At 43.0% G+C, this 26,029-nt stretch overlaps 3 protein-coding genes across 4 annotated transcripts; all 3 read left to right on the plus strand.

The window, feature by feature from the left end:
* Positions 1-8,551: 8,551 nt before the first annotated feature.
* LOC310853657 (shugoshin 2-like) lies at positions 8,552-13,093 on the plus strand (the record flags this gene model as incomplete). The annotated part of the gene is made up of 4 exons (XM_083758050.1): positions 8,552-8,652; positions 10,790-10,893; positions 11,602-11,777; positions 12,992-13,093. Exons 2-4 carry the CDS (start codon positions 10,794-10,796, stop codon positions 13,091-13,093), a joined length of 378 nt encoding a protein of 125 aa, XP_083614176.1. The 5' UTR covers positions 8,552-8,652; positions 10,790-10,793.
* Positions 13,094-13,372: 279 nt separating this feature from the next.
* Positions 13,373-18,040, plus strand: LOC310853658 (uncharacterized protein; the record flags this gene model as incomplete). The annotated part of the gene is made up of 8 exons (XM_083758051.1): positions 13,373-13,422; positions 13,780-13,856; positions 15,276-15,623; positions 15,860-16,201; positions 16,429-16,770; positions 16,998-17,339; positions 17,573-17,817; positions 18,032-18,040. The coding sequence occupies exons 3-8, from the start codon at positions 15,392-15,394 to the stop codon at positions 18,038-18,040; spliced, it is 1,512 nt and encodes a 503-aa protein (XP_083614177.1). The 5' UTR covers positions 13,373-13,422; positions 13,780-13,856; positions 15,276-15,391.
* A 279-nt stretch (positions 18,041-18,319) lies between these two features.
* On the plus strand, positions 18,320-25,159 carry LOC310853531 (uncharacterized protein). Of its 2 annotated transcripts, XM_083757913.1 has the most exons (6): positions 18,320-18,966; positions 19,506-19,601; positions 21,118-21,324; positions 21,574-21,681; positions 23,073-23,216; positions 25,010-25,159. In XM_083757913.1, exons 1-6 carry the CDS (start codon positions 18,432-18,434, stop codon positions 25,015-25,017), a joined length of 1,098 nt encoding a protein of 365 aa, XP_083614039.1. In that variant the 5' UTR covers positions 18,320-18,431; the 3' UTR covers positions 25,018-25,159. The 2 variants fall into 2 exon arrangements, 1 of the variants encoding a protein (XP_083614039.1); XR_014568805.1 differs by lacking the exons at positions 18,320-18,966; positions 19,506-19,601; positions 23,073-23,216; positions 25,010-25,159 and adding exons at positions 20,497-20,609; positions 20,857-20,964.
* The last annotated feature ends 870 nt before the right edge of the window (positions 25,160-26,029 follow it).

The following is a 26,029-nucleotide window of genomic DNA, read 5'->3' on the forward strand; positions in this document are numbered from 1 at the left end:
AGGCAGACAGACAGGAAGACCGAGGCGCCTAGGCAGGCAGACAGGCCAGGAAGGCAACAAAGTGCAGGCAGGGGGACTATCCGGCCTAAGGCTGCGCTGCAAGGGTTGGAGCCTGGCCAGCTCCTGCTGGTCTTGGCTGAGTGGCTGTGGCTGCACAGTAAGGCTGCGGTAACCTAGTCTGGGCTTGCTGCTGCACTGGCTTGCTCAGCTCGCATTCTGAGCTGGCTGGCTTGCCAGAAAGGCTGGTTCTGTTGCTGCAAGGCAGGGCAGGGCAGACCGGGCCAGGCAGACAGAGAGCCAGGCCTCGAGAGAGGCCTGGCTGAGCTGACTGAGCAAGGCTGGTATGGCTGCAGTGGCTGACTGCAAGGGCTGATATGCTCTGGCTTGGCAGCCTGACTTTCTACACTGGCTGACTGGCGGAGCTGACTGGCTGCGTTCGCTGACTGGGCAGGCTTGTTGGCTAGCTGGCTTGCTGAACTCCCTGAGGGAAGCTTTGGGATGTATCTCTAGGGGCATCGGCTTGTGTTGAGCCTTCCAACGGCGTCTACCTTGATCTCCGTCCTAAGAAAGAAAGACAGAAAAAGAAAGACACACACAAACCCAACTATGCAGCTTGCACCTGAGGAACCGAGACGCGAAAAACCGCCACCGACCCACAGGAGAATACCATCGCACAGTGGTATCAGACCAACCTCAATCAGCCAGCCCTCAAACCAAACCCTTCGACCTAGAAGAACTCGAAACTGCAATGGGAAAGTTGAAACCCGGAAAAGCAGCAGGGATTGATGACATACTGGCAGAAATGATACAGCACCTGGGACCTAACGCAAAGACCTGGCTCGTGGGGATACTGAATACATGCATGGCACAGAAAACCATCCCTTCTGTCTGGAGAAAGGCCAAAGTGGTTGCAATCCCCAAACCTGGCAAAGACCCATCATCCCCAAAGAGCTACCGACCCATTTCCCTCCTCTGCATCACCTACAAGAGAGGCTGCTACTCCTGTTTACATTCGAGGGTTGCCGGTCCTCTCGAACGGAACAGTTTAACGTCATGCCCAGGACGAAAAGATATAGAGAACACCAACATGAAAAATAACAGCAGGAAGGCATGAGCCACAATCCACCGTCTTGGCAAAGACCACACCACCCATAATTCACAACGGTCACAGCAAACTCTGTTGCATCACAACTGGTGTAGGTATTGGATGGAGCCCGCACATCACAGGTGTAAAAGAAACGTTCTGTAGTGAAATACTGACAACGTTTCGATCATGTGTACACAAAACATACACTTTTATACTAAGGGAGTGCCCTTAGAAAGTTGAAACCCGGAAAAGCAGCAGGGATTGATGACATACTGGCAGAAATGATACAGCACCTGGGACCTAACGCAAAGACCTGGCTCGTGGGGATACTGAATAAATGCATGGCACAGAAAACCATCCCTTCTGTCTGGAGAAAGGCCAAAGTGGTTGCAATCCCCAAACCTGGCAAAGACCCATCACCCCCAAAGAGCTACCGACCCATTTCCCTCCTCTGCATCACCTACAAGAGAGGCTGCTACTCCAACGCCTCATACCACTCACAGACACCAAGCTGACTAAAGACCAAGCTGGTTTCCGTCCTGGCCGCTCCTGTGCTGGACAGAGCTCAACCTCACCCAACACATGGAGGATGGGTTTGAGGGAAAACAAATAACTGGAGCAGCATTCAGAGATCTCTCTGCTGCCTATGACACTGTCCAACACCGCACAATGGTCGGGAAAAGCCTCCTCAACAACAGGCGCTTCTATGTCCAGTTAAATGACCAGAGGAGTAAATGGAAAGCCCAAAAGAACGGCCTACCACAAGGTAGCCTGCTCGCCCCCTCCTTTTCAATATCTACACAAACGTCCAGCCACTACCCAAAGTAGTACTGGAATGAAATGATAGAACACCTCACACACACATAGTTTCCTTTCGTGGCTGTTTACATTCGAGGGTCGCCGGTCCTCTCGAACGGAACAGTTTAACGTCATGCCCAGGACGAAAAGATATAGAGAACACCAACATGACAAATAACAGCAGGAAGGCATGGGCCACAATCCACCGTCTTGGGGGGGAAAAAATTGCTGATCAATAAGCCCCAAACGCGTTGCACTGTGACCCGTTTTGAGCTTGTACATCGGCTATTTTTGCTACAACAGCAATATGCAACGTGGCCCTCTGGAGTGAGAGTGGAAATATAGTGGAAATATAGTCTCCATCGTCAAAGTTGCCCACCCCCATTCTAAACACTACAACATGCAGAGGAGAAGTCATAACAGAACCATCTAAACACTACAACATGCAGAGGAGAAGTCATAACAGAACCATCTAAACACTACAACATGCAGAGGAGAAGTCATAACAGAACCATCTAAACACTACAGCATGCAGAAGAGAAGTCATAACAGAACCATCTAAACACTACAACATGCAGAGGAGAAGTCATAACAGAACCATCTAAATACTACAGCATGCAGAGGAGAAGTCATAACAGAACCATCTAAACACTACAACATGCAGAGGAGAAGTCATAACAGAACCATCTAAACACTACAACATGCAGAGGAGAAGTCATAACAGAACCATCTAAACACTACAGCATGCAGAGGAGAAGTCATAACAGAACCATCTAAACACTACAGCATGCAGAGGAGAAGTCATAACAGAACCATCTAAACACTACAACATGCAGAGGAGAAGTCATAGCAGAACCACCTAAACACTACAGCATGCAGAGGAGAAGTCATAACAGAACCATCTAAACACTACAGCATGCAGAGGAGAAGTCATAACAGAACCATCTAAATACTACAACATGCAGAGGAGAAGTCATAACAGAACCATCAAAATACTACAGCATGCAGAGGAGAAGTCATAACAGAACCATCTAAACACTACAGCATGCAGAGGGGAAGTCATAACAGAACCATCTACTACAGCATGCAGAGGAGAAGTCATAACAGAACCATCTAAACACTACAACATGCAGAGGGGAAGTCATAACAGAACCATCTAAATACTACGACATGCAGTGGAGAAGTCATAACAGAACCATCTAAATACTACAACATGCAGTCATAACAGAACCATCTAAACACTACAGCATGCAGAGGAGAAGTCATAACAGAACCATCTAAACACTACAGCATGCAGAGGAGAAGTCATAACAGAACCATCTAAACACTACAACATGCAGAGGAGAAGTCATAGCAGAACCACCTAAACACTACAGCATGCAGAGGAGAAGTCATAACAGAACCATCTAAACACTACAGCATGCAGAGGAGAAGTCATAACAGAACCATCTAAATACTACAACATGCAGAGGAGAAGTCATAACAGAACCATCAAAATACTACAGCATGCAGAGGAGAAGTCATAACAGAACCATCTAAACACTACAGCATGCAGAGGGGAAGTCATAACAGAACCATCTAAATACTACAGCATGCAGAGGAGAAGTCATAACAGAACCATTAAACACTACAACATGCAGAGGGGAAGTCATAACAGAACCATCTAAATACTACGACATGCAGTGGAGAAGTCATAACAGAACCATCTAAATACTACAACATGCAGTCATAACAGAACCATCTAAACACTACAGCATGCAGAGGAGAAGTCATAACAGAACCATCTAAACACTACAACATGCAGAGGAGAAGTCATAGCAGAACCACCTAAACACTACAGCATGCAGAGGAGAAGTCATAACAGAACCATCTAAACACTACAGCATGCAGAGGAGAAGTCATAACAGAACCATCTAAATACTACAACATGCAGAGGAGAAGTCATAACAGAACCATCAAAATACTACAGCATGCAGAGGAGAAGTCATAACAGAACCATCTAAACACTACAGCATGCAGAGGGGAAGTCATAACAGAACCATCTAAATACTACAGCATGCAGAGGAGAAGTCATAACAGAACCATCTAAACACTACAACATGCAGAGGGGAAGTCATAACAGAACCATCTAAATACTACGACATGCAGTGGAGAAGTCATAACAGAACCATCTAAATACTACAACATGCAGTCATAACAGAACCATCTAAACACTACAGCATGCAGAGGAGAAGTCATAACAGAACCATCTAAACACTACAGCATGCAGAGGAGAAGTCATAACAGAACCATCTAAACACTACAACATGCAGAGGAGAAGTCATAGCAGAACCACCTAAACACTACAGCATGCAGAGGAGAAGTCATAACAGAACCATCTAAACACTACAGCATGCAGAGGAGAAGTCATAACAGAACCATCTAAATACTACAACATGCAGAGGAGAAGTCATAACAGAACCATCAAAATACTACAGCATGCAGAGGAGAAGTCATAACAGAACCATCTAAACACTACAGCATGCAGAGGGGAAGTCATAACAGAACCATCTACTACAGCATGCAGAGGAGAAGTCATAACAGAACCATTAAACACTACAACATGCAGAGGGGAAGTCATAACAGAACCATCTAAATACTACGACATGCAGTGGAGAAGTCATAACAGAACCATCTAAATACTACAACATGCAGTCATAACAGAACCATCTAAACACTACAGCATGCAGAGGAGAAGTCATAACAGAACCATCTAAACACTACAGCATGCAGAGGAGAAGTCATAACAGAACCATCTAAACACTACAACATGCAGAGGGGAAGTCATAACAGAACCATCTAAATACTACGACATGCAGTGGAGAAGTCATAATAGAACCATCTAAATACTACAACATGCAGTCATAACAGAACCATCTAAACACTACAGCATGCAGAGGAGAAGTCATAACAGAACCATCTAAACACTACAGCATGCAGAGGGGAAGTCATAACAGAACCATCTAAACACTACAACATGCAGAGGAGAAGTCATAACAGAACCATCTAAACACTACAGCATGCAGAAGAGAAGTCATAACAGAACCATCTAAACACTACAACATGCAGAGGAGAAGTCATAACAGAACCATCTAAACACTACAGCATGCAGAGGAGAAGTCATAACAGAACCATCTAAACACTACAGCATGCAGAGGAGAAGTCATAACAGAACCATCTAAACACTACAGCATGCAGAGGAGAAGTCATAACAGAACCATCTAATCACTACAGCATGCAGAGGGGAAGTCATAACAGAACTATCTAAACACTACAGCATGCAGAGGAGAAGTCATAACAGAACCATCTAAACACTACAGCATGCAGAGGATAAGTCATAACAGAACCATCTAAACACTACAGCAGGGTTCCCCAATTAACTTTCCTCAAGGGCCATATTTTGACTAGCGTACCAGGCTGGGGGCCGAGTCTGCACGCGCGAGGTCGAGGTCTTGCCCTGAAAATTCATTTTCAGGGCAAGACCCCATTTGAAAAGGATGCCCAGTTTGACATGCATAGGCTACATTTATATCTGGGACACTTTTTTTTTTTTAAACATTTTTTTTTTTTGGAAATTCTTTCATGGGCCACAAGGGGGCGCTCTGTGGGCCGCAAATGGCCCGCGGGCCGCCTATTGGGGAACCCTGCACTACAGCATGCAGAGGGGAAGTCATAACAGAACCATCTAAACACTACAACATGCAGAGGAGAAGTCATAACAGAACCATCTAAATACTACAACATGCAGTCATAACAGAACCATCTAAACACTACAGCATGCAGTCATAACAGAACCATCTAAACACTACTCTGTTCACCTCTAGTCGATTATTTATTCAGCCACGGACCACCATTTGAGGCCATTTAGCCTCTCAGACCCATTTGAGCCACTGACCACCATTGTGAGCATAGAGTATATTATGAATAGAGAAAAGGCACCCAGAGGAAACCCTGAGGCCAAATGGACATAGTGGCCGAATGAAGGTATTGCAGCCTGGCCCCAAACACATGAACGCGCTGGTCCGTTGACTATCATTGTGCACGTACACGACGGCAGCACGCTAGCTTGCTAACGAACACGCTAGTTCGTTAGCTAGCTAGCGTGCTGCCGTCGTGAACCAGAATGCTCTGTTCCTACTGTGTTGTGTTCATATATGTTACTAACTACATTATAAAACCATGATCCAGTAGCCCAATGGATACCGTCGATGGTATGTGAACAACCGGGCCCGGGTTCACTTCCCAGTCGATGACCGAGTTTATTTTCTTCTTAACAAACACAACTATTTGTTTGCATCAAGTCGAGGTCCTTTATTCATTCGGTATCTGATCCACGGGACCACCATTTTTAGGCTAAAATACTGAATGAATAATGGACCTCGACGAGAAAAGCTAAAACAATTGTGTTAGTTTGGTAAGAAATGAAGCTAAACTCTCAGTCCTCGATGGGGACTCGAACCCGGGCCCTGGCCGTTGTCTACTAGGCGCCGACGGTAACCATTAGGCTACTGGAACACGGTTTTACAGAGTGGCACGAACATAATATATAAACATCACAACAAAGTTATCATATAAAGTGATCACAGATGTTTGAACAACAACAACGTTAAGTATTAAATAACATTTAACGTACCTGCTTGCTGCGGACACGACGACGCCACGGCGGACATGGTGACGTGGCAAAATCAAAACAACACTGAGCAAAACCCCCCTCCACGCGTCTCTTCCGTATTTGAGGGGTTGGCGTCACTTCCTTCCGGGTGTGACGTGAGGCCACGCCCGCGAGTCTTTTGCCGCGTTTGTCTTGTAGTCATATATTATTGTAGTCCTCCCACGTTACATCCGGGTCCCGTCTGCTTCTATAGCTACATATTATTATGATTCTGAACGCGTGAATCTTTTTATTTTTTACAATAACGTTATTTTTCAGAAAGGAAGACATTGAGGGTTAAAATGTGTCTTAATGCTTCCAACTCGAGTATAATTATTATTAATGTAAACTGTAAAGTGTCCACGACAAAGAAAATGTATGACGTGAGCTTTCTTGAGTAAGACCCGGAAGCGGGTTACGTCACGGCTTAAATAGTCAATACAGACATGAGTCCCTTTCCTGGCAGCGTCCTCAGTGGTCTAGCGGTCTAGACGCCCGACTTCTTAATACAACTTTATAGAACTTCACGGGTTCAAACCCCTTTGATGTTTTTTTTTTTTTTTTTTTTTTGCGGCTTACGCCTTTTATTGATTTTTTAAGGGACAGATAGTAGGCTGACAGGAAACGGGAGAGAGATGGGGGGATGACATGCGGTAAAGGCCGTGTCGGGTCCGGGAGTCGAACCCGCGGCACACCGCGACTGGATCACCAGTCCGGTGCCCAGACCGTTACGCTACGGCCTGGGCCCCCTTTGATGTTTTTCTCAATCATTGATTCACAATATACCAGAATGCACGTTTAATCATAATACATAAAGCAGACAGCCCTGTGATTAAACCTTCAGCATTACATTACACTGCAACCCCACTGTGGCTAATACCTTTTTATTCACAATAAGTGGCTCACTGCGTTCGCAATTACATGCATAATAATGCATATTCTGTTTCTAAATAATCATACTGTACACTCAAAGGGGTAAATGGTGACACTGTGTGGACAGAAGTTACAATAGCAGGCAGCAACTGTGTACGTGCGTGTGTCAACCCCCGCCTAAAATATGATTTACCAAAAATATGATTTACCATTAATTAAAAAATAACAAATGAGTACAAATAGGTCCTGTATTCAAATATGATGATGATACCCATGATTGAATGAGAGAACGAATTGATGCATAATGGCACAACTCAAAAACTGTTACTGTGGACGACACACTGGTAAAGCAATGAAAGCATTACACTCGTTTACACTAGGGACCACCATGTTCAATTCATCAGAACACTTAGTACAAATATACACAGCTATATATATTTAAAAAAATCACACCCATGTGAAGTGAGGGGCGCTAATATATTAAAGTCTAACGCATGTTTCTATGATGTGATGTAATGGTGATGTAAAACAAACGGTGACAAAACAAATTAAATTCTCAATATTGTTAATGGCATTTAATGTTTTGTGTTAGGGACAAGATTACGTAAATTTTGCCTTCATTTTCAATGGCGTTTTTAAAACAAACATTAAACCAACAGCTGGAAATCATCATAATAAAGAAACATACAGTAAAGACATTAGGCTAATTAAACCGTCACACCAGACACCACTCGCTTGATTGTGATTGGATCATTTAGGAGAAAGACATTTTGAGATAAGCTTTCTGCCTGACAGACAGACAGACAGAGGGGGAAAAGACAGACAGACAGACAGACAGACAGACAGACAGACAGACAGACAGACAGACAGACAGACAGACAGACAGACAGACAGACAGACAGACAGACAGACAGACAGACAGACAGACAGACAGAAGGCTAATTAAACCGTCACACCACGCTTCACATGTGTGATTGGCTAAAGGGCTATGGGTACGCCCACTGCTCCAGGAAGTAACTGCCTGTTGGGAGATTTAAAAACCCAGCTGCGACAGAGTGAGGCAACTGGATGGCTGCGGAGTTAACGTCTTCCGAGGCTATTATGTGTTTGAGACGCCGTTTCGCCTTCTCCTCCGCGATATTGGTTTACTTTTACAGTTCCAAGAGTTTATATTTCTCTCATCAACGACATTGATTTGTATCAGGTTTGTAGGCCTACTTGTTTCAAATGTGGTCGATCGTGACATTTTGTGTAAAACGCTTTCGGGACCCTTGTTTACCGTTTCTGTATTTGGGGACATCTAGTTACCGACGTCCTAAATATAGAAAAGGTAAACTAGGGTCCCGACTCACGAAAGGGGCTTTTTAACAGACGACGATTTCAGAGTCTAGCCACGAGGCTACTTGTGGTGTGTGTGTGACCCCACTTTAGCAGACAGTGGCGGTTGTAGCCCAAACATTTAGACTCTCGTAGAGGTTTTTTTTCCCGTTTCTGACGAATCTCGAAAAACCGATGCAGAAACGCCACTAAAACTCCGAAAAACGCGCTCTGTGTCCAGACAGTTTCCTGTACTAAGGTCAACTTAGCTTAGGCTTACCTAGCCCCTCTCGGAACTCCCTGGGTCAGCCCAATCCGAACCGAACCGGGCTGACCGGTCGAACAAATGTCAGAAACTTCAGTAGCATTTGGGTTCTGCTTGGAGGGCTAAGGCTTACCATACGTCCTCTTTAGGCTCTTTTGCCCGGACAAGTCCTCTTTTGGGGGGCTGTCCGGGCAGCCCGGGGGGGTTTTATAAATTCCTTCAAATGTCCGGGGTTTTACACGTATCGCCTGTATATGGGCACGTTCGGGAAATACCACACCGGAGCGCACTCGCCCATTAGTTTGCATTGCACAGTGCGCTCAGTGCGTTATTTCCGAACCAGCCCTGTGTATCGCTACGCTCACAGACCATTCAGACAAATGTGTATTACAATGCACGTTCAATGGTTCGTAGTGGAAAAACACTGTGAGAGGTGGACTTCCAGCCCGAACCCCGGAATGTGTATTATTCATAACTCTAGTCTGCATGTGCTGCGCGCTGACAGCACTTCTCCCGACCGCAGGCTGCAGATAGACTGTTGTGCTCTCCGTGAGGAAAGTTGAAATGCCAAAGAACTATCTCATCATCATTGACATGCAGAAAAAGTAGGCTACTGTTTTCTTAGCTTTGTGACTGACCAATGAGAAGCAGATTGTATTGTCTGCAAAGGAACTATGTGTCTGTCACAACTCACAAATAAGCCCATGTCATGTCAACAACACAGACAAGGCAGCTTTGCGCGAGGTGAGTCCTGCAAATTAAATTGACCCAATATTATTTTGTACAACCTAGCAAAGCATAAGATAATGGTTTGGAGAATAGGCTGGTCTCTCTTTTTACAAGAGATAAGCCATTGCATGCAGGTTGTGAGGTTCTTAAACTTTTTTAATTTCAAGGACCCCCATAACTCTGAGAGTAAAACCAAATGGACCCATCCAGATCCAGAAACAGCTTCTTCCCCTCAGTCATTATTCTCCTTAACTCTTTAAGCAAACGATAGTCTGTCCCCCCCCCCCCCCCCCCCCCCCACCCCCAGGTCAACATATGAACTCCTGACTGTACATTAACTGTATTTTTTCCTACTGTTTTTACTCTTGCCAATACTAACAACTATTGCAGTACTATATGACCATTTCTTTGTATTGCATTTGGATTGATGCCAACAGATTAATTTCGTTGTACACTTGTGTCAAATGACAAAATAAAATCCATCCATCCATCCACCCATAAGAGTCCCATTTTATTCCATTTGTACAGTATCAGAGTTAAAAGTTATAAAAGGGTCCATTTGGTTCCATTTGTACTAGTACACTCTCAGAGTTACAGACCTAGCTGTAAGGGTCCATGATTTGGTTCCATTTGTACACTCAGAGTTACAGACCTGTAAGGGTCAATTTGGGTCCATGTGTTACACTCTCAGAGTTACAGACCTATAATGGGTCCATTTGGAACCCCCCCAAGGAACCATGAGGGTCCCTGGATCACACCTTTGAGAGCCACTGCTTTAAATAAATACATAACTAATATAGAGCATATTTGATCAAATTTAGGAGCCAAACTGTTTTGACAAATGAATTGAATTCAAACAGAACCGCGCACGCACGACACATGCACGACATGCATGTGCACGTGCACATGCACGCGCATGTGTCCAATTTTTGGTCATTCAGAATATGGTATGCCTAACTTAGCTAAACTTGTAATTCAACTTAAACTTGGTCGTTTTGACCACCTTCTTTGATTTATTTTGACCTTTTAGCGTCATGCCGCTCACGGAGACATTGCATACTGGGAGATTGTCTTCAACTACAGAGAGGCGGCAAACCTTAACTACCGCTTATAAAATCAAGAAGAAACTCTTAAGTAAGTTGGTTACACGTAAAAATCACAAGCTTTGTGTGTGTGTGTGTGTGTGACTAATCAACACAAGTGCAGACTTGAATGCAAGTAGTGAGTGTTGATTGAAATTGATTTCACAGTATGTAGACTGGGTACATTTCAAACTAAGTCTTTGATTGAAATATTTATTAACAGTGTGCAGTACATTTCAAGCATAAACTCAATACAAAGACTGTTAACTGAGTGGACGGCCCAATGCTTAAGCATTACACTTATGTTTACAAGAGGGTCCACCATGTTAAATTCATAAAAGTCAATGCAAAAACTGCTACTTTGAGGACGAAACCATGACGAGCACAATTCAATTCATCAGAACATTTAAAGACTTGCACAAAATATACACTTATATGAAACACAGGTTATCATAAAGTACTGTAAAACAAGGGGAAAAAACACTAACGTTTCGACCTTGCAGTCTTCAAAGGTCGAAATGTTAGTCTTTCTGTATATTTGGCACCTAATAAAAGGCTCTAAATGTCCGTGCTGCTCCAGTGTCCTCTCCTCCTAAAAGTATTGCACATTGTAATACTGAAAGCAAAAAATCCTGAATGTTGTACAGAGTACGGTACTTAAGTAAATATGATTACTTGATTAGTTACTTTCCAGTGCCGAATGTGAAATGATGAACATGGCCGCTCAGTTTTTTTTTTTTTACTGTGACTACACCAACAGACTGCTCCAGTTTCTTCAAGTTGTCACTGCAGAGCCAGAACCGAGCCTTGGCTCAGGAAGTGACACTGCTGAAGAACAACAACAGAGGACTGCAGGTGCAGAACACGGCCCTGCTGAAAGACATACAGGCTTACAAGTTTGACCTGGCCACCAGCAGGGGCAACGAGAGGAGGCTGGTTAGTGTTGTAGTGCACTCTTTCCCAAACAGTGGGCTGTGGACCCATTTCTATGGGTCACGACTTGTGCAATCTGCTAGTCTAACCCAGGGGGGCAGTCAGACAGATATTTTGTGAAGCCACTAAGGAAATCGTAGTTCATATAATGGCCTGTTGTGGTGCTGTCATTGGGCCCAAAAAAACCCATAGCCCCATAGAAGTCCATGTATTTGGGCCCAACTTCACCTAGACTGTATTACCTTAATAAACATGGTCATGAATACTTTCTGCTTCCAGTCACTAGTTTAAAGTCTCATTTCTAATGTCATAATATTATTTTTGGAAAATTATGGTCCCATTTATAAAAGAAATGACCATAAAGTCGCGTATGTTCTGAGGGGCGTGGCTACCGTTAAAGTCTATGATCGGGATTCCCCTCCCACTCGAGTCAAAATAAAAACCAACGGAGAAGAAGGGGGGAAGTCCCGCCTCGTTGTCTGGGCCAGCCAATGGCCAGCTGGGCCCAAACGGATCTAGAAAGATGGCGACTTACAGTGCAAGGAATAACAGGCTTCATTTTACGTCCATGTTAGACCTGGGGCACGCTTTGTCCATATTTTTTACAGTCTATGGTCTAACCCAAACATTTAATCCCTAATACATTTTGTAGTTCACTGAATGCCGCAAAAGGTTAAACGCTCGTCCAGGGCCACATATATGATGTGAGACTTCTCCTTCCCTTCGGGGCAGGGCTTCTTTCTTTTTGTTGGGTGTCATTCTAACACAGCCTGAAAACCCATTTTGGCAGCCAGCTCAGTAGCATGCCTCGCTAGTCATTAGACTCCCAATCCATACCTCCCGGATTCGAATTCAAATTGTGGTCAAACTAGCAATATGTTTCTGAAGCGTCTTCCGCAAAATAACATCGTAATAGTTGGGATATTTTATGTAAGGGCAAACAAATCGTTTTTCCCCCTTGTGCTAGGCAGCATGTAGAATGGCAGGGACATTATTCCTAAAACATAATTTTATTCTTTTTTTTTTTTTTAAGGAAATTACGCATTAGTACTTGGTCATACAAAATATTTCAGTCATAAGATTCTATTTCGCTTTCATCTGTGGGATATATATAATATAGGGCACACAGTGTTGAACCAAAGGGATGATTTGTTGTCCCACTGTCAAATGCAAGTGACAAATTTATGACTATGTTGTTCTTTTCCCCCACCCCACAGTTGGACATCCTTAATGGTCTAAAAGCCCACGTGAGCAAGGCAACGGTCCTGTCCTCGGATCTCCAAGCCCATGTAGAAATGATGATTGGCTGGGTCTCCTGACGACGTAAGGACATTTCTATCACACTGTGCATTATTGATTCTATTTATATGTATTGCTTTTTTTTAACTTCTATGTATTGTTTGTTCATATCTACATGTTTTTGTTTAACTTCTAAACACTTAACCCCCCCCCCCCCAATTTGAATTGGGGACCCCTCACCCTGAATTTAGAGTCTACATATGCACTGTCCTGTGATTTTGGGGGAGGATTCTTCAGAATATACTGTATGCCTGCTATTACTGGGAATGATGTGATTGTGTTTGATTTTTCAGGACACTCCAGATAAATCTGATGGCTTCACTAGTGATGACCATATACAGACGGAGAGGTGAGACATTTAGTAAGCTATAGGTTGCATTAGAAACGTGCGTCTGTTTCAGTGTGTTCTGTTTTGAAGGCCGTTATCAGACTGGGAGCAAGTGACTCGCCTCAGTAATTCAATTTCAATGGTAGCCAGGGGCGATTTTTATTTTATTTTTCCCGGATGCACACCGCACTGCGATGTTGAGGGGAAACCATCGTCCAAGAACTGGAATGTGGTCAGCTTTTTTGGCGTGATCCCAGCTGCTGATCCAAGCAAGAGCGCCACTCGCTCTGCGTCTGAAACAGCCTTTACTAATATCTCAAGACAGGTTCTGTTAGTACTGAGTACTGACCCCCTCATTCCCATCTCCCCCTCACTCAGTGGGAAACACCCAGTCCAGTTTCCTTCCGTGCCAGGTCTCTCAACAAATGACCGGCACAGACCCACCAACTCTACTGGTACTGGTATAGTATAATAACTGCAATTTTCAGTGGTGCTTGAAATTTTGGGAACCAGTTAATACTTTCTATATTTCTGCATAAATATGACCCAACTCCTACTAACTAATTTATTGAGGAAAATGTTTCCAATGTTTCTCACTGAAAATATGCCATCTACAAGCTTGCAATGCGTCTGTGATGTGCTGTAAGCTTGTAGACGGCCTATTTTTGGTTATTAGTTAAGATTTATTTTTAATGTTTTATATAATTGCAAAATGTCAAATATATTAATGTTCAATCTTCCAGAAACTCCTAATGATCTCATATTTCATTATATTACATATTTTGCTTGTTTATGAAACACCTTCAAATAACTAGCTAATCCAAAGGTTCACAGACTTTTGTCATTCATAGATATATTGGTCCATTTTCCATTCTTGTGAAAATCTGTGTTTTATACAAATTATAGACTATTCTAAAGGCTCCACAATTGGTATATTTAGTTTTCTTTATTTCTGTTTGTGAAAGTCAAATTACACTCATTGATAATGTCAGATTTGTGTACCGTTTTAACTGTATTTAAAAAAAAAAGAAGAAAAACACTGGGTTTATATATATATATGCGTATGGGGTGCATACTTAGTTTAGACTAGTCATTGGTTGACACGGGTTAGGTTTAGGTGTGCTGCCCCGTGGGAGGTTAGGTTTAGGGTGAGGGTTGTGGAGGAGGTGCAGGCTGGCCGGAGAGGTGAACTCAAGTCTTGCAGCCTATAGGTGACTGACAGGAGGAGGTCACAGCTGTTCCCTCAGTATGCGTTCAGTGGTAGAACTTACTTCCTGTGTCTTTTTTTTTCTTATATTTATTTTTATCCCACGATTTTGTAACTCATTTTTCACCCCTGTGTCACTTCCTGTGTCTTCAGAAGGTTTCTATGACGAGGGGTATTTTATCTAAGGGTGGGGGGGTATGCATTCCTGATTTTCATTGTGCCCAACCTGAATCATTCCCAATAGGTCACAGGCATGGTATAAAAACCTGAAATGGCTACTTCAGTGTAAAATAATTAACTCTGATCTGTCGCTAGTTACATTTGCTTTCATCAGAAGCGATGATCACCCCATTCAACTGTTAGTAACCGAGTTAGCGCAGATTGTTTTATTGGGCTCCTAAATCTGAGCCTCAATTCCAAGAGACTCCCCTAAGATCGCAGCCATTACAGCAGCGGCCATCTTGGTGAGGGCAAACACTACTATATGGAAGAGGCTATTCTGGATTTGTAAAGCCCCAAAAATGGAGATCTCCACCCATGGTAGACAATGTGTTAAATATGTCAGTCATTTCTACGAAGCCTAAATACTAAATGGATTTTTTTTTTAAATTCCAATGGGAAAATTATTAACAATTTATTCGTTAATTGTACATTTTGTAATTTACAGCCCTGCACACTTCCCCAGTCGTCATCAGATGTGAGGAGTTGCCATCACTTGCCTCGGCTCGGGTCATTGACCCTCCCAGTACCTTGGCTGTTGGAAATCCAAGCACAAGCAGCACCATGCTTCTGAACGCGGAGGTGGAGCCGACTGCATCTGATGAGACGGAGACGGTCACCGCAGCAAACGCTGTCAAGAAGACAACGCACTCTGTGAAAAATAAGGAAAAGACGCGGGTCGGGGGAAAAGCAGTGCGTCTGAAGGCTGGAAAAGAAAACAAAACATTGACAGATCCTCAAGGTGCTGGTGCAGCTGGTGACTGTGAGGCTGAGAAGTCAGAGGCGACGATGCAGAGTAAGCCATTTAATAGCACTTTGTTGCAGTTATGCAACCGTAGACTATTCAGGATTAATAACTCAAAAAAACGGAGATCTCTGACCATGACTGTCAATATGTTAAATGTGTCATTTCTAGGAAGCCTAAATGGAAATGTAATTTTTATTCCAATGGACAAAAAACCCCACAATTGAGACATAAAATCGCATTTATTTTGTCAATTAATCTACTTTCAATTTTGTAATCGTTGACAGCCCTGCACACTTCCCCAGTCGCCATCGGATGCGAGGAGTTGCCATCACTTGCCTTGGCTCTTGTCATTGACCCTCCCAGTACCTTGGCTGTTGGAAATCCAAGCACAAGCAGCACCATGGTTCTAAACGCGGAGGTGGAGCAGACTGCATCTGATGAGACGGAGACGGTCACCGCGGCAAATGCTGTCAAGAAGACAACGCACTCTGTGAAAAATAAGGAAAAGACGTGCGTCGGGGGAAAAGCAGTGCGTCTGAAGGCTGGAAAAGAAAAGAAAACATTGACAGATCCTCAAGGAGCTGGTGGTGACTGTGAGGCTGAGAAGTCAGAGGCGACGATGCAGAGTAAGCCCATTAGCACTTTGTTGCAGTTATGCAACCGTAGACTATTCAGGATGAATGACTCCAAAAAACGGAGATCTCTGACCATGGCTGTCAATATGTTAAATGTGTCATTTCTAGGAAGCCGAAATGTAATTTTTATTCCAATGGACAAAAAAACTCCAAATTGAGTCATAAATTTGCATTTATTTTGTCAATTAATCTACTTTAAATTTTGTAATCGTTGACAGCTCTGCACACTTCCCCAGTCGCCATCAGATGCGAGGATTTGCCATCACTTGCCTCAGCTCTTGTCATTGACCCTCCCAGTACCTTGGCTGTTGGAAATCCAAGCACAAGCAGCACCATGCTTCTAAACGCGGAGGTGGAGCAGACTGCTTCTGATGAGACGGAGACGGTCACCGCAGCAAACGCTGTCAAGAAGACAACGCACTCTGTGAAAAATAAGGAAAAGACGCGCGTCGGGGGAAAAGCAGTGCGTCTGAAGGCTGGAAAAGAAAAGAAAACATTGACAGATCCTCAAGGAACTGGTGGTGACTGTGAGGCTGAGAAGTCAGAGGCGACGATGCAGAGTAAGCCCATTAGCACTTTGTTGCAGTTATGCAACCGTAGACTATTCAGGATGAATGACTCCAAAAAACGGAGATCTCTGACCATGGCTGTCAATATGTTAAATGTGTCATTTCTAGGAAGCCGAAATGTAATTTTTATTCCAATGGACAAAAAAACTCCAAATTGAGTCATAAATTTGCATTTATTTTGTCAATTAATCTACTTTAAATTTTGTAATCGTTGACAGCTCTGCACACTTCCCCAGTCGCCATCAGATGCGAGGATTTGCCATCACTTGCCTCAGCTCTTGTCATTGACCCTCCCAGTACCTTGGCTGTTGGAAATCCAAGCACAAGCAGCACCATGCTTCTAAACGCAGAGGTGGAGCAGACTGCTTCTGATGAGACGGAGACGGTCACCGCAGCAAACGCTGTCAAGAAGACAACGCACTCTGTGAAAAATAAGGAAAAGACGTGCGTCGGGGGAAAAGCAGTGCGTCTGAAGGCTGGAAAAGAAAAGAAAACATTGACAGATCCTCAAGGAACTGGTGGTGACTGTGAGGCTGAGAAGTCAGAGGCGACGATGCAGAGTAAGCCCATTAGCACTTTGTTGCAGTTATGCAACCGTAGACTATTCAGGATGAATGACTCCAAAAAACGGAGATCTCTGACCATGGCTGTCAATATGTTAAATGTGTCATTTCTAGGAAGCCTAAATGGAAATGTAATTTTTATTCCAATGAACAAAAAAAAACCAAATTGAGTCATAAATTTGCATTTATTTTGTCAATTAATCTACTTTAAATGTTGTAATCGTTGACAGCTCTGCACACTTCCCCAGTCGCCATCAGATGCGAGGATTTGCCATCACTTGCCTCAGCTCTTGTCATTGACCCTCCCAGTACCTTGGCTGTTGGAAATCCAAGCACAAGCAGCACCATGCTTCTAAACGCGGAGGTGGAGCAGACTGCTTCTGATGAGAAGGAGACGGTCACCGCAGCAAACGCTGTCAAGAAGACAACGCACTCTGTGAAAAATAAGGAAAAGACGCGCGTCGGGGGAAAAGCAGTGCGTCTGAAGGCTGGAAAAGAAAAGAAAACATTGACAGATCCTCAAGGAACTGGTGGTGACTGTGAGGCTGAGAAGTCAGAGGCGACGATGCAGAGTAAGCCCATTAGCACTTTGTTGCAGTTATGCAACCGTAGACTATTCAGGATGAATGACTCCAAAAAACGGAGATCTCTGACCATGGCTGTCAATATGTTAAATGTGTCATTTCTAGGAAGCCTAAATGGAAATGTAATTTTTATTCCAATGAACAAAAAAAACCCAAATTGAGTCATAAATTTGCATTTATTTTGTCAATTAATCTACTTTAAATGTTGTAATCGTTGACAGCTCTGCACACTTCCCCAGTCGCCATCAGATGCGAGGATTTGCCATCACTTGCCTCAGCTCTTGTCATTGACCCTCCCAGTACCTTGGCTGTTGGAAATCCAAGCACAAGCAGCACCATGCGCAGCACCAACGCTGTCAAGAAGACAACGCACTCTGTGAAAAATAAGGAAAAGACGCAGGTCGGGGGAAAAGCAGTGCGTCTGAAGGCTGGAAAAGAAAACAAAACATTGACAGATCCTCAAGGTGCTGGTGGTGACTGTGAGGCTGAGAAGTCAGAGGCGACGATGCAGAGTAAGCCCATTAGCACTTTGTTGCAGATATGCAACTATACGGCAGAGGTCCAGCCTTCTGGTACGCAACATCACATCGCCTCTCGTATTCCCAAGTTAAGGCAGCGTCACGCTTGTGACCCGAACTCTGAACCGAAGAGCTCCAGAGCCAAAGAAAGTTCAGAAAGCAACATTCCAGAGGACTTCCAGAGGTTTGATACACGACAGCTCCAGTCGGATGATGGCGATAATGCGCAAGAACATGAAACGGATCACAATGATATGCAAGACAGCCTTTCTCTCACATTCCCGTTATCAGAACCTAGTCGCAGTCCTCCCATGACCTTGACCAGAAAGCGAAAGATGACTCCAGGAGCTTCTAGTGATAACGAAACCCCTTTGCAGGTCAAGAAGAGACAGAATAATGAAAGGATTCTGGAATCCATGTCGGTAGACTCGTCACTGGACGACGGCCCTGCTGACCTCGACCTGGACTCTGTGGTCTCTACCTCTGCTGTGCCTGTTGTAATTCCACCTGAAGCATCTACAGGTGGGTAACATCACTATTGTCAGGCAGAAAGCTTATCTCAAAATGTCTTTCTCCTAAATGATCCATAATTGGATCATACTACAGCGTCTTGCAAAAATATAATAATTTTAATAATAATGCACTTTACATTCCAAGGAATCTCAAAGTGCTACAATAGGCAGAGCATAAAATGAAGAAACGTCACACAATTAAAAACATCAGATATAAGATTTACGGGGTGCATACTTAGTTCAGACTAGTCATTGGTTAGACATTGGTTAGTTTTATGGTGAGAGGGTGTGCACGCTTTTCCAACACACCAAAGGTCCGAAGCGCGGGGACATGCGATGGTCTGACATGTGCTGCTCCCGTGCTTGCGGTTATGGTTGGGTTAGGAATTGAGGTTTCGGATCAATATAGTATGTCGGAACTAGTTGTAGGACTAATGACTAGTCTAAACTAAGTACTGCACCCGTTAATGTGGTTTAACAAACCTTCAGTAATGAGAACAATCTTGGTTATATTGTTAAAAAAAAAAAAAAAATCCTTTGTCATGGCAGAACTGACCAACACCACTACAGCCATCGATCATGGACTTACTGTTGGACATTCAAAAAGAAACAGGCCAAGATGCAGAGAGACATTTGTTGTCTTGGGTAAACGATACAGCTTTTAAATAAATTCTACCTTTAACCTTACCTAACTATATGATTATGCGAGGTGATTAATGATTATTTATTTTAACTGTTCTTGTATGCAAAGATATTTATCAGTTCATCCTGTGTCATGGCAGAGCGAGTGACACCACCAACCAGCATCAACACAGCCACAGATAATGGAGGTGTGAGAGAGGGGCCTACAGCAGAAGTCCACGTTCCTTCTAGAAGAAACGACAGACTGAGATGCAGAGAGACATTTGTTGTCCCAGAGAACTACAATGAAAGTGAAACTTATGAAGACCCCGTTGTTCCAGGTGTGATATGAGTAGCTGATACCAGTATTGGAATCGGTCTATCTAGAGTCTGTCTATGCCAAATTGCCAATCCGATTCCATGTAATTTATCACATAAATGCGCTGACTCAACTTTCAGTTAAATCAGGGGTTCTCAACGTTTTTGGCCTGCCCCTCCCCACCCCAATACAAACTGACTGCAAAAAAATAACCTTAAAAATAGAAAATGTATCATAAATGAATACTGAAACCAGATATAATCATTAAGGAAAGTTTATGCATGTACTATGTAAACTCTTCATTTCCATTTTAAGTGGGCGGGCAAGGCTATCTCTTCCGGTCTGCTCTTAGGTGTGTGTGTGTGTGTGCGCTCACTGGTACGAACAACATTAACGCAGATCTGTGTGTGGGAAGGAAACAATTGGCATTTTGGGAGGAAAAAAGGTTTGGTTATAGTTGTAGTTTATATTGTGCGTGTAAAAAAAATCATCTTTTGTTATGGCAGAACTGACCAACACCACTACGGCCATCGATCATGGAGTTACTGTTGGACGTTCAAGAAGTAACAGGCCAAGTCGCAGAGAGACATTTGTTGTCTTAGGAAACGGCAGACCAAGAGACAGAGAGACATTAAATGTTCCAGAGAACAATGAAAGTTCTGCGAGTGGAACATTGTATGAAGACCCTGTTGTTCCAGCTGAAGCATCTCCAGGTGACATGATTTACAATTTAGGCATTAGACACTCTTAATCAATGCGAGCATGCTTACTTACCAATATCAATTTTAGATTGTGTTCATTATCTCTGATAGGCCAGGAAGTGGCCAGACATTTTATCGCCTGTCTGTTTAGCAGCTGGCCCTAATAAGACATTTCTTGGTTATATTTGTTGCTTTTTACATACAACAATAATATAAACCAACCACAATGATTCTTGTTTAATCCTTTGTGTCATGGCAGAAATCTTAACGTCACTGACCAACACGACTACGGACACAGATCATGGAGTTACTGTTGGACGTTCAAGACAAAACAGACCAAGATGCAGAGAGACATTTGTTGTCTTAGGTAAACCTAATGAGATATTTCAATTGTAACGATATGTTTCAGCCCTGTTATGGCTTTACTGTAACTAACTTGAGTAATGATGGGGAGGGGAGGGGAGTCTAATGCAGTGTTTTTGCAAGATTTATCACTTGTCATTTCATTGTGTCATGGCAGAGAGACTGTTGCCATCACAAACTAGCTCCAACACGGCTACAAATGATGGAGGCGAGAGAGGGAGACCTGCAGGAGAAGTACACATTCCGTCGAGAGGAAACGGCAGACCAAGAGACAGAGAGACATTAAATGTTCCAGAGAACAATGAAAGTTCTGCGAGTGAAACATTGTATGAAGACCCTGTTGTTCCAGCTGAAGCATCTCCAGGTGTGACATGATTTACAATTTAGGCATTAGACACTCTTAATCAATGCAAGCATGCTTACTTACCAATATCAATTTTAAATTGTGTTCATTATCTCTGATAGGCCATGAAGTGGCCAGACATTTTATCGCCTGTCTGTTTAGCAGCTGGCCCTAATAAGACATTTCTTGGTTATATTTGTTGCTTTTTACATACAACAATAATATAAACCAACCACAATGATTCTTGTTTAATCCTTTGTGACATGGCAGAAATCTTAACGTCACTGACCAACACGACTACGGACACAGATCATGGAGTTACTGTTGGACGTTCAAGACAAAACAGACCAAGATGCAGAGAGACATTTGTTGTCTTGGGTAAATGTCAATCAATTATAACAATGTTTCAGCCCTGTTATGACTATACTGTACTATGAGATGGAAAAAGTCTTCATTTGAACATTGTGGGAGGCAACAGTCTGGTGGCTGGCCATGTGAGAGTCATCAGTAATTCAATTAAATTTTGCCAACACAGCCACAGGTGTCAGAGGTGTGGGGGAAAGACCTGCAGCAGAAGTCCACGTTCCTTCTAGAAGAAATGTCAGACCAACATCCAGACAGACATTTGTTGTCAATGACTCCTCAGCCAGTGACAGACCAACATGCAGACAGGCATTTGTTGTCAATGACTCCTCAGCCATTGATGAACACCCTGCTGTAATTTCACTCGCTGAATCTACAGGTGTGAGCATGCTTTACTTAACCAATATTCATTTTATAATTTAATGGGTCAGGAAGCGGATATTATGCTTCTTGCAGCTAATGATAAAGTTCCTGATTAGTAGTCCTTACGAATATATGAATACCAAATTATGTACAGGGATGGGCACAAAGTTTATGTTATTAGGCAGGTGGTCCGAAGCAATTGCCGTTGGACTCTCTCACGCACATGCAGACCAGTGCCCTGCACAAACGTGCACGTGCCCCGTCAGCGGACATCACACCCGTCGTGTCCATTGAGTTGTTTTAGGTATAATGCGTAGATTGGCTATTTTCGAAGAGTGACATCTGCACACAACCATGCATAAAATGACTTCGTTCTACTGGATCTCTTCTCCACTCCCTAACATTTCAGTGTAGTTTTTAATTCGTTGACAAAATTGTCAGAATATTTACTCTCGGTTTTAGTAGTTATATCGTAGGGCTGACCTCGAATAGTCGACTAATCGATCGGAACGGGTCTCAGTCGACTGACCACCTCTTAAAAAAAATATATATTGTATTATTCCACTAAGTCTGTGGGGGACATAAACACATTTGAACATTCTGACTGTTCAAATCTCCAATGTGCATGTGGAGTGTCTGCCTGTGTGGCAATGTGCCACTGCCTGTCTTGAATCGCACAGTGCGCTGGCCTGATAGACTCCAGAATCTCAATCTCACCTGCTGTGCTCAATCTGGCTAATGACAAGCCTCTCAGTTGTTTTTTTTTTATATACAATTTTTTGGGGCAAAAATATATATTTTTTTTTGCTCAGTCGACTATTAATCAACTAACAGCTAATTTGTTCATCTATCAGTCGACTATACAAATCCTTAGTCGGCGACAGCCCTATTATATCGTAGTTCTTATTTAATTTCTCGTCTGTGAAAACTAAATCAGACATGTCTACTGACATTTTTCATCATGGCTTTCGTCGATGGAATCAACACTGGTGTCATGGCAGAAATCGTAATAACATGACTGTCTAACACCATTGTGGCCACAGATAATGGAAATACTGTTCGACTTTCAAGAAGAAACTACAGACCAGCAACATGTGTAGACTCCAGAGAGACATTTGCTGTCCCAGATGAAAGTCCAGCCATTGAAACCTATGAAGACCCTGTTGTTCCCGATGAAGCATCTCCAGGTGGGATATGATGCATGCTTTACTTCTCCTTTTTAGATTTTGTTTAGGATATTATGTTTCTGCCTGTCAATTTGCAGCTGATATTTGATGTAAGAGTGCTGTGCAGTCCAGCTCAGTGCTTCCCAAAGGTTTTAGCTCACAACCCAAACAAACTAATTGGAGTTTTCCCGAAAAAGTCCGACCGCGGAAATGATCGGACATGTGGTCGAACATGCGCTGCTCCCGTGCTTGTGGTTATGGTTAGGTTAGGGTTTGAGGTAGGTTGACGTTCTAGTGACAGTTGGACCAATATTATGTCTGAACTAAAGCCTGTACCCTGCCTGGCACCCAAACTAGTGAAATTAAAGTCTGGGGGAAAAGTGTGGCAATTTAAAATTCCAAATGTGTAGGAACCATGCCATGACTGTCTTAGCAGAAATGACTACACTGCAGTAGGCTCCACCTGCAGGAAATAACTGGGCAGCTGATGCCCAGGGAACCGCTCCGTGGATTAGTCTACATGTTAATGTGTATTTTGAGAGATTTAACCACTTAAACCGTCAATACTTGGAAAAAGTGAGTGAAAGTTTACTGTCTACACCTCTTTGCTGACGCTAGCCGATCTACAAGCTCTAAAGCCTTGCATCACGAGGCATTGAGCTTAGAGCGGCTGTTTTTGGCTAAATTCTCAGAATCTAGGGATTTTAGGCTTCAGTGGTTAAAGTAAAACCATTAACTGTGGGGGACACCAAATTAGTTCAAATGATCATGTGGCAAATGTCTCTCAAACAGGGTTTTGATATTCCATCCCCGTTTATTACATTCTTTAGCCACATTTGTGTTTCATGTGATTACAGTCACGTGAATTTGATTATTCTTTGCTACAACAGGGAGGGTGGTAATGGCGAGCGAGGAGGATAACATGGTCTCAGAAGAAGCTACAACAGGGAGGGTGGTAATGGCGAGCGAGGAGGATAACATGGTCTCAGAAGAAGCAACGGAAGCCTTGAGGCCACGGAGGAGACGCCATGCCGCCATTAGTTACAAGGAACCAAATATCAATTGGTGAGTGTTTACGTGATGGGTGCCTACACTTTTTTTGACTTGAGAACTACTTTTAATGTTACAAGCTCAACATCTACCCACCCAAAAATGTATTCTCCATTTCTCCCATTGCTGAAAATATGTACCTTAGCTTTGGAATAGTGAGTATAAGACAAACGCACTCGCAACGTTCTGAATTGTTTATTATCACGATTTAAATTTAAAACCATCAGTGCTCTGTACTTGGTCTGCTCTTTTTTTTCCCTGTACACAACCTCTTCGTCAAAAATTGCTGATCTACAAACTTCTGCCCCCAGGCTGGAGATGACAGGGTTCAAGTGATTAATATAGATATAAAGTCCCTATCACACAAAGATTTGAAATACTCGCCATTGTGTAATGTATGCGTCAGACTGGAATGCCCTGCCCTTGTCTCTCAGATCAAGCACTTCCTTTATTGCTTTCAAAAATGCATTATTAGTTCATCTTATATATTTTGTGTTATCTGAGACTATCCTATTGGCATCATACTTATTTGTATATTGAATGACTCATTTCTAGCATTATTGTATATTCTTTTCAATGAAACTCTGGGTTTACGAGTATACTGATGTAGTGGGTTTGTGATGGGGAAGAGCTTTTCTATGTCATTGTTTGTTGCTGTGTTGTTGTTCGTTGTATGTTGTGCCTTGAGGACAACTCAAGGGAGTATCCTCTAGTGAAATTTCAAAATAAAAGTCCTAAATTGTGAATGTCTCTTTGGTTTTTAGCAAACTGAGGCGTGGAGACAAATGGACGGACACGCAGTTCCTGAGATCCCCAACATTCAAAGCCAAGAAGAAACCAAAGAAGCCTTCACGTAGGCCTACTACTGATGACTAGTTGAGTTTCTCTCAAAGAAATATTAACAAATGTGCTTGATGGCTGTTCTGCAGTGATTTTAATCTTAAACTTGGCTATTTTTTTGTTTTTATACATTGTCACTGGTTTATTAAACAACATTATTATTATCACAGCCTCATTAATCTCAAGGCAGATTCAGAGCTGCAGCTGAATCTGTCAACAACTCCCGTTCCGTGTATAGATAGTGGGATTGAAAACAAAGATTCATCACTGGAAGAGGGCTGAAGGAGAGTGAATGGACAGACATCCATCTTCACACTGGGACGTGTGGGTTCCCAGGTTGCAGCCTCATACTATACTCCGTACATGTTTTCAACTGCCATCCAATACCATGGACTTCCATTATAGATGGGATGGATAGTCTTCTAGTCCAGTGGTTTCCAAAGTGGGTCCTTGAGGGAGTTCCAGGGGGTCCCCAGCTAAATGATGGGAAATAAATGGACGACCGTTATGGTTCGTTTGGTTCCATTTATACTCGGTAAATTAACAAACATCTGTAGACTAATGCATGTCAAACTGGGGGTGCTTGAAATTAAACGGTTTGAGAATCACTGCTAGATCCATGGAAATATTCTCTTATGGAGGGGTCTCTGCCGGCATATCTTTTCAAATGAGTGTCTGTGGGCTAATTGGTGTCAATTTTGTGGTCCTTGACATGAAGTTTTGGAAACTACTGTTCTAGGCCTAGGGCACTTGACCAAGTCCATAGTACTAGTTGACGTGTTTGGATAGGATCAGCTATAGGAATGGATAGTCAACATTTATATATGCAGTGTCACTAGGCTTTCTGCTTTATACAGTGAGCACTGAGTAGGCCTATTTAGAAAATACTGCATATTATAGCAATATAATCAACCATTGATACTGGTTGATGATATGCTATTGCA

The sequence above is a fragment of the Protomyctophum parallelum genome (genome assembly GCF_964188405.1).
Source record: "Protomyctophum parallelum genome assembly, chromosome: 22".
NCBI classification, from domain to species: domain Eukaryota; kingdom Metazoa; phylum Chordata; class Actinopteri; order Myctophiformes; family Myctophidae; genus Protomyctophum; species Protomyctophum parallelum.